General features: G+C 40.3%; 1 protein-coding gene across 1 annotated transcript in view; it reads right to left on the bottom strand.

Annotated features, from left to right (window-relative positions):
* Positions 1-3,358: 3,358 nt before the first annotated feature.
* Positions 3,359-9,227, bottom strand: part of LOC146065551 (alcohol dehydrogenase 1-like) — an 82,861-nt gene continuing 76,992 nt past the window's right edge. The window contains exon 9 of the mRNA XM_083179052.1: positions 3,359-8,353. Coding sequence (XP_083035178.1) covers positions 8,329-8,353 — 25 coding nt within the window. The 3' untranslated portion in view covers positions 3,359-8,328. The remainder of the gene's footprint in view (positions 8,354-9,227) is intronic.

Here is a 9,227-nt window from a genome sequence, read left to right as displayed (position 1 = left end):
AGCCCTACTAAGTGTTTATTTTGAGGGTTTTTTTCTGGGAGGGAGGGGATATCTTGTCATTGAATTCTATAAATATTTCAGTACATATCAGCAGAGATGCTGCTAAGATAAAATTCAGAATGATCAATAAAGAAAATCACAGGGATACATATCAAGACAGAGAATATAACTGCACCATGATGAATGAACTGGCTAGAACTGAAAATACTCTGGTATAAAATAGCTCAAAACTTAAATCTAGACCGAGGTGTGATAGATCGGTGCACTACCTGCACCTTTAAACCCTCTACTAACTTTACAATATGAAGAAGGGAGATGTGATGAAGCAGGAGACACAATGAGGATCTGGGAATGGTTTTAGGTTAAATCAATATGCTAAAAAGCATACTGTGCTTGTGTTACTTGATTCTTATTGAATTTGTAGTAGATTGTAAAACTCTCCGAGGTAGACTTGGAGAATGCATTTGCCTTACTGGTTCTCTTCTCAAAAGGTTTAGGACAACTTTAAGTGATAAATGTTTTTAAGTTTCTTCTGGAAATATTTCTTCCAAAAACTTTACTAATTTATATATGCTAACCTTTGCATATAATATAGCACAGTAGTGCTGATGACAGTCAATTATATATTTCTTATGCTGGCTCAAACAGTTATATTAGACTCACTACTTTCATGTATAAATATAAATTAACCAACAGATGTCTTTACATTTTTTTGCAATAAAATAATGATACAACTGAATGTACTGTATATTGCTAGGACCAAAGATACCACAACTCCTGGTGTTGGCATTTCTAGAATAAAAGTTGATTCCAGCTACGTCTCAAGATACAATATTTGGTGTTGTTATAGACTTTGCAAAAAATATTGCATTTCATGTAAACACCGATAGTAAATCACCCTTATTTCATCTGTGTAATATGTTTGAAGTATGTCTCATTTTATTTGCTGATTTTTAAAAACTGCATATTACGCAGATTAGATGGAATGGCATTGATATTCTGGCAATTGAAATTCCAGTGGTCAGAATGCCAACAGCCACACCCTGATGGATCCCTATGAATATTTTACCCTGTAATCCTAATGAGTGGCAGCAACTGCTGGTTATGTTTTGAGGCATTAGGGGTGGCAAGTTGGTGTGCCCCCCCCCATTTGAATTTTGAACTGCTGTACAGAGCCTAACTCTAAACACCCCCACCCCATAGCCTAAACCTAACCCTCCCTCTGGTGACCAACCCTAACCCCAGTAATTGTCAGTCCATGATGATGCTGACCATTGGGATATGGATCTGAGTTGGGAATAAAGTGAATATTGTCTGTTTTTGAATATAGGCTTTTATCTATCACATTCTAAATCTCCACACAATTTAAATTTGCACCACCCAGAGTGCAACATGGTTTTGCACTTTTTTTGCTTTGTTCCCAACTCAGAATCATTAACTGCCATATCTCTATTGGTAGGACAAACCCACTAGAGAGCCTGGAAGGGCCAAGGTACTTTTTAGGGGGTGTGGTCTATACATGGGAGGTGTGGCCATTAACCATTAGAATAAAATACAGAAAAAACTAGCACTTTAAGCACCTCCCTGGTCATACTGCAGCCATGCACACAGCAGCATGTTCTGGGTTGAGAAGAGCTGCTGCTGCGAGGTAATGGGGGCCCCATTGGCCTCCTCCATAAAAAATCAGGGTAATTAATACTCCCGCTCACCTTTCGGTACCACTGGACAAATCAACAATATTTTTAATAGATTTACTACAATGGTTTGCATTGTACAAACATATAGATGGGTGATTGCCATGTGTATGTAATAAGAAACCTAATAATAATTATAATAATAATAATAATAATAATAATAATAATGATAATAATAAAGATAATAATAATAATAATAATAATAATAATAATAATAATAATAATAATAATAAAGAAAATGAGGAGCATTTTTTTTCAGATGAATGTTGTGATCAAGCAGCTCTCCTTGTCAATTTCTCTTCCCTTCATACTTGTGGTTATATCTCCTTTCCACATTGTGTTCAATAGTGACATAAGTAGAAACCTAAATAGGAAAAAATAGGACCTCTTATGTGCCATGGATTGTTCCAGCAATACATAAAGTTCTTATGGTAGGGTATACGGTCACTGGGTCAACAAGAGGAAGGACTACATGCATTGGGTCGTCCACTGAAGGTCAACATGTCTGAATGTCAATATGTGGTTAGGTCGACAGGGTCATTAGGTAGACACATGCATTCCTTTGACATGGGGAAAGTCAACAGTCGTCATTTGAGCCGACATGTGTGGACAGGTGGTATTTCATGCCCTACATTGATGCATGTCGACCTTCAGTGGTTGACCTAATGCATGTCGGTAACAAGACATTGGTTCCCCCGGCACACTGAATAGTTTTAGCAACCAATCTTGAACACTACATGATAATAGAATTCAGAGATATTGGTCACATATACCTGCGCATGTGTATGATATGCCCCCAAGCCACGTCAAGGCTTCTCTGTATATTGGGGGTCCCTAGCGCTATATCTAGGTGCAGGGTCGATCTTCGTCTTGTCGACCCTATGATCCATACCCTTATTGTAGGTGTTCCGATTTTTCAACAGCTTTTAATGATGCCATCCATTTTATATACATAAGAAATGAAAAAAAAACAAGCATTGGCCCGTCTGTATACCCATGCTAACACCCAGTGTTTTCATGATGACGCCCATGAAATGCTGCAAGTTCTTATGGCCCATCGCCACCACCGTCCCTGTCCGCCCCATCCCTCCCCTCTGCAAACTGTCCGGCAAGTGATGCCCATCAAGGAAGGGGCCGAATTCAGTTCACAGTGTGTGAACCACAATCTGCCCCATGATGTGTAGATTCCTTTCAGAGTTAAGACAATCTAATTTCCATTATTTATCACGTAAATGTTGTAGACAATACACCCATGTATATTTACTGGAGGGAGATGGTGCCCATAAAGGTTTCTTTTGATCCTTGTGTAATCTATTTGAGGGTCACCATATATTATAGGAATCCCTCTGGAGGAGATTTTAAACAGATCAAAAAGAAAGCTACAATGCATTGTTTAGTTTGTTTATTTATTTATTGTTAACAATAAGGGCAAAATACCCATATTGTAAAGATGGAGTAATACCAATCAATGAATTTAAGAAGATGTAACCAGAGTATCTCAAAAGGTAAAGGCAGCGTGTACATGGTCAGAGTATCACACCCTTAAGCAATGGTCACGATAAATGTAATCTCTCAAATATATCATAAGAAACTTCTTACTTCTCGTAGCCCATATGGCTAATCTTAGAGCAGAAACAAGAGAACATTAACATTTGACAAAAGTAAAGGATTGCTATGGGTATATTTTTTTAGAAACAAAGATTTGTAATACAAATAATATTTAGAAATGCATTAACAACTTTTAATCAGAATGCCTATTTTGACAGAAATACGAGGAATGATGCACCTACTATACATGATCTAAATACTGTACATGCAGTGGGATTCCATAGTTGTGATTACATACTGTAGATAGAATTCAGCAATTCAAAACAAGTTTAAAGTTGTTTTTACCAGATTATCAGTTGCTATGAACAGAAAAAAACATAAAGCTGAGTGTAAGCCACCATAACAACATTTCTATACACAGGGGCGGATTGGCCCACCGGGAAACCGGGTATTTTCCTGGTGGGCCGGCTGATATAACTTCAAATGCGGCCGCACATCCTCCCTGCTGGGCCGCGGACCGCCATCTATGCGGTTAGCGGCCGCGGCCGCAGCTCTATTACTGTATGACCTCACTAAACATGGCCGCCCGCAGCCAGCCCTGGCTCCCCAAACTTAAAATGGCCGCGGGAGGGCTGGTGCGCATGCACACAGCCTCTCCCGCGGTACTCGGAGTCGGAGTAGGTGGCCGGCTGAAGACGCCGGCTGTCGGCTGGTGGCTGGTGACGTGATCCCCAGCAGGCAGCATGCAGCGCACAGGACTGGGGATCCGTCTGATGGGCGGCTGTGGGCGGCGCTGGGCAGCGCTGAAAAACAGAAGATTACGCAGCAGATGAGCACACAGTCAGTAATGTATGAAAATCAATGATAATAGTCTGTCTGCTGTGCCGTTTCTATATGTATATTTATTTATATGTGTGTGTGTATAAATATATATGTGTGTGCGTGTGTGTGTATAAATATATATGTGTGTGTGTGTGTGTATATATATGTGTGTGCACATATATATATACACAGGGAAGGGGGTGCGGGGGGGGGGCACAAGGACGCACTGCTTGGGCATCATGTGCGTGTGGCATATGTATCATGGGCATCCTGTATGTGGCATATGTTTAATGGAGCATCACGGTGTGTGCCACATGAATAATGGACCATCAGGGTGTGCAGCATATGTATAATGGGCATCATGTGCGTGTGGCATATGTATAATGGGCATCCTGTGTGTGGCATATGTATAACGGAGCATCACGGTGTATGGCATATGTATAACGGAGCATCACGGTGTATGGCATATGTATAACGGAGCATCACGGTGTATGGCATATGTATAATGGAGCATAACGGTGTGTGGCACATGTATAACGGAGCATCACGATGTATGGCATATGTATAATGGAGCATCACGGTGTGGGGCATATGTATAATGGGCATCACGGTGTGGCATATGTATAATGGGCATCACGGTGTGGCATATGTATATTGGAGCATCACGGTGTGGCATATGTATAATGGAGCTTAACGGTGTGTGGCACATGTATAACGGAGCATCACGGTGTGGGGCATATGTATAACGGAGCATCACGGTGTGTGGCATATGTGTAATGGAGCATCACGGTGTGTGGCATATGTGTAATGGAGCATCACGTTGTGGGGCATATGTGTAATGGAGCATCACGTTGTGGGGCATATGTATAATGGGCATCACGGTGTGGCATATGTATAATGGGCATCACATTGTGCAGCATATGTATAATGGAGCATAACGGTGTGTAGCACATGTATAACGGAGCATCACGGTGTGGGGCATATGTATAACGGAGCATCACGGTGTGTGGCATATGTGTAATGGAGCATCACGGTGTGGGGCATATGTATAATGGGCATCACGGTGTGGCATATGTATAATGGGCATCACGTTGTGCAGCATATGTATAATGGAGTATCACGGTGTGGGGCATATGTATAATGGGCATCACGGTGTGGCATATGTATAATGGGCATCCTATTGTGCAGCATATGTATAATGGAACATAACGGTGTGTGGCACATGTATAACGGAGCATCACGGTGTGGGGCATATGTATAACGGAGCTTCACGGTGTGTGGCATATGTGTAATGGAGCATCACGGTGTGGGGCATACGTATAATGGGCATCACGGTGTGGCATATGTATAATGGGCATCACATTGTGCAGCATATGTATAATGGAGTATCACGGTGTGGGGCATATGTATAATGGGCATCACGGTGTGGCATATGTATAATGGGCATCACATTGTGCAGCATATGTATAATGGAGCATAACGGTGTGTGGCACATGTATAACGGAGCATCACGGTGTGGGGCATATGTATAACGGAGCATCACGGTGTATGGCATATGTGTAATGGGCATCACGGTGCGGGGCATATGTATAATGGAGCATCACGTTGTGGGGCATATGTATAATGGAGCATCACGTTGTGGGGCATATGTATAATGGAGCATCACGTTGTGGGGCATATGTATAATGGGCATCACAGTGTGTGGCATATGTATAATGGAGCATCATGTTGTGGGGCATTTATATAATAAGCATCGTCTGTGGCAAATGTATAATGGGCATCACGGACTGCACTATTGGGGTCATATGTGTATCTGGCACTATTGGGGTCATATGTGTATCTGGCACTTTTGGGGGCATATGTGTATCTGGCACTGCACTATTGGAGGCATATGTGTATCACAACCCCATGTAGCCTCGCAGGAGTTCCATGGTAGTAGGTGAACCCTCTAATTTTGGGCGCAGATGCCTCTTCTCTTCTGCCTCCAGTGTTGGGAGGTATGTTTGTGACATATTGGACATTGCAGTGCGTGGCATAATGTGTCAGGGGCATTACGGTGTGTGGCATAATGTGTAAAGGGCATTTTTGGATATTATGCTGATTTTTTTTTATTTTAGTAGCTTTTCGGGTGGTTTATTTTGTTGCGAGTAGCTCCCGCATCAAAAAAGGTTGGAGACCACAGTCCTATAGTAACTTGCGGGCTACCTTTTTGCAAACTGAGCATGTGCAGTGTGTGGCAGGGACCCAAACCAGGAAGTAGTGTTTCTCCTATTCAAGGATGGTAATGGGTATCCATGGCTATGTAACACTGATAGGGCCAATCCGCCCCTGTCAGAGAGAGCTACTAGCCATGCCCCCACAGCGGCAAAAATGGGGTGTGACCTCGTTGATATAGGCCACACCCCCATATCACTAGGCCACGCCTCCGAAAAAATTTGGGCGCGCCTCCGGCGCGCAAAAGGTACCCGCCCCCCCCGGGGCTGCTTAAAATTATTTCCCGGGCTGCTTTTAATCCCCAATCCGCCCCTGTCTATACATATAATATGTCCCCATAGTAATATCTAAACAGTTTACAAATAAGAAAAAAAATCAAACAAAGCATATTATAAGACATGAATTAATGTAACCTCTAATAACTAATAATGAATTACTGTATATTAAGCGATTTAAAGTACATTAATTATATTACACTCATCCAGATTTCTCTATTTTACATGCAAATATGTATGAATGGAAATAGCTGATTAGTTACTTCTTTGTTTAATTTCTCCAAAATTATTTGTGGAAACATTGATGCAATTTATCATTATAACGTTATTTAAAAAAATACGTCATTACATGCAGTGATAACTATTAATATATTTCTATATTTTCAGGTTGTGACTATGCAGAAATGGTGCAAATAACTATTTGTAAAGAATAATGTGTGCACATTTTGGGAGACTGTTGTAGATTTTTGTGGCTTATAAAATGGAATCTTTTAAAATTGCAATCTTATTTAGAAATACATCTGAAATTTAAACATCGTTTAAAATCATGAATAAATCTCATAATCATAAAACAGAAATTAATTTCTTCCAATACGCCAAAACATGATTATCTGCAAAAGCAATTTTCTGATGCTCACTATTTAAATCTATTAAGTCTTATTTGATGGAACCTAGGATACAATCCTTGTGTTTTGCATTTTACATTATTGTTACATATATTTTCATTGCTGAAAAGTGTAAAAGCTAATTTATTTTAATATACATTTTAACGGTGCGTTTGCCTATTTGATCCTGATTGAATCGGGATCAAATCGCATGGCAAGCAAAACGACTATATAGTACAGATCTGTAATATACAGTCTTGCCTGCACAGTCTATGTTTCTATTCGATTTCGATGCCAAAGGACTTTAGGATCGAAGTGGCATCAAATGCTGCTGAAAACTGTTCGATGTCTATTCAATTTTGTTTCGATTTTTACTATATAATCAAAGTCTAATGGAAAGCTAGTCAGAATCGCACCGTGTGTATGGGGTATAGGGGTTTTTATTTATCCAGGGGTATTGACACACAATGCCATGTATTGTAAATATTGTAGCTAAATGCTGTGTACACACGGTCCGATTTCCTTTCCGATGTTGACGATATAGTCAACATCGGATCGGCATCGGATCAACATCGGATGCAGATCGCAAGGGTTTTAACCCTTGCGATCCCGATCCGATCCCGATGCGCGTTCACGTATCGGAAGCCAGAAAGTCTTGGCTGCCTTGTCTATATAGTGCAGATCTGCACTATATAGTCAAGATAGGATGCAAATCGGATGTGCCTTAAGATCCTATCCACGATCCTATCTGATCAGATCGTGGATAGGATCTTAAGGCACATCTAACGTGTGTACACACCAAAATAAACCCTTGTTCTTTGTCCTTTCTGCAAAGTCTCAGCATAGTGTCTCTATAATGTAATGAATAAATGAACTTTGAATAAATTAGTGCTCTTTACAATGGGATTATAGTGCAGCAAGCAATTTCAGTGGCAAATCTAAATTGATGCAAAGTGTAGTGAAGCAAATACTTGCTAGAAAAAGTTAAATTGTAGGACTTGTATACAACTCACTGCAGTTCACACCATACTGTCAAATTTTTGTTAACACATTTCATTTAATATCTTTATACAAATTGAAGAAAAGAAAAATGATTCAATGTTCAATTGTTTCTTCATTTCAAACTCCGAATAATCAGCAACAGAAATATCAGCTGCAAGCACGAGGCGATTAGAATTGCAGCACTGTGCGTATGCTGTAAATAAGAGAACAAATAACAAATCAGTTTAAAGCCATTCACACAGCAGTATATAGAATTTTTTTTTTTATCCAGAAAAAAAAATACTTGTCTCTCATTGGATGGGATGTAATGTGGTGTGGTGCGAGTCTGGCAGGTCGGTGGGATGCCGGCCGAACTAGGTGTTTTTTATAAATTGGCAGTCATTTAAAGGCAAAACCATGCCTTGTAAACTCTAAGTTTGTCCAGAATCCTCCAGAGTTGCACCACATTAAACCCACCCATAACTTCAGGGAGACTTTGCAATTTAAGGGAGTTCTCCTAGCTATCAGGAGAGAGGGTATCCCTCCTGGATTAAAATCACAGGCCTGCCACTAGTGGGTATTGATTAGGAGTGCCACCCCTCCTAGAGGTCAGCCATTCAAAGTACAGTAAGTATGATTTCTATATAACTCTAATGCCCTCTAGTGTTCAAGTACAACTGTCTTCTAGTATTGTTAGTGTAAAGAAAATTAATTTAAATGGGTCTTATAATTTATTGTTTCTACCATAAGTATACCCAGGTGCATTTTTCTTTTGTTTGTTTTCACTGCATCGATGTTATATTGCAGCATAATTTTCCAAACCTGTTATGTATCATTCAGTGCTGTTGAGTGACCGCCTACTTTCCAAACTATGCAAAAATGTGCAGAGAGAGTTAGATTAAAGAGTTAGATTTGGGTGGGGTGTGTTCAAACTGAATTAGAAATTGCAGTGTGGGCATAATCGCCCAGTGTGTATGGGCCTTAACCCCTTCACGACATTTGACGTATATATACGTCATGGTCGGGAAGAACTTCCCGACACATGACGTATATATACGTCATGACTTCTAACTGTCACTGCGTCTAGA

Source organism: Crinia signifera, chromosome 1 (genome assembly GCF_055691185.1).
Source record: "Crinia signifera chromosome 1, ASM5569118v1, whole genome shotgun sequence".
In the NCBI taxonomy this organism is placed as follows: Eukaryota; Metazoa; Chordata; class Amphibia; order Anura; family Myobatrachidae; genus Crinia; species Crinia signifera.
This window is presented reverse-complemented; position numbering and strand designations above follow the sequence as displayed.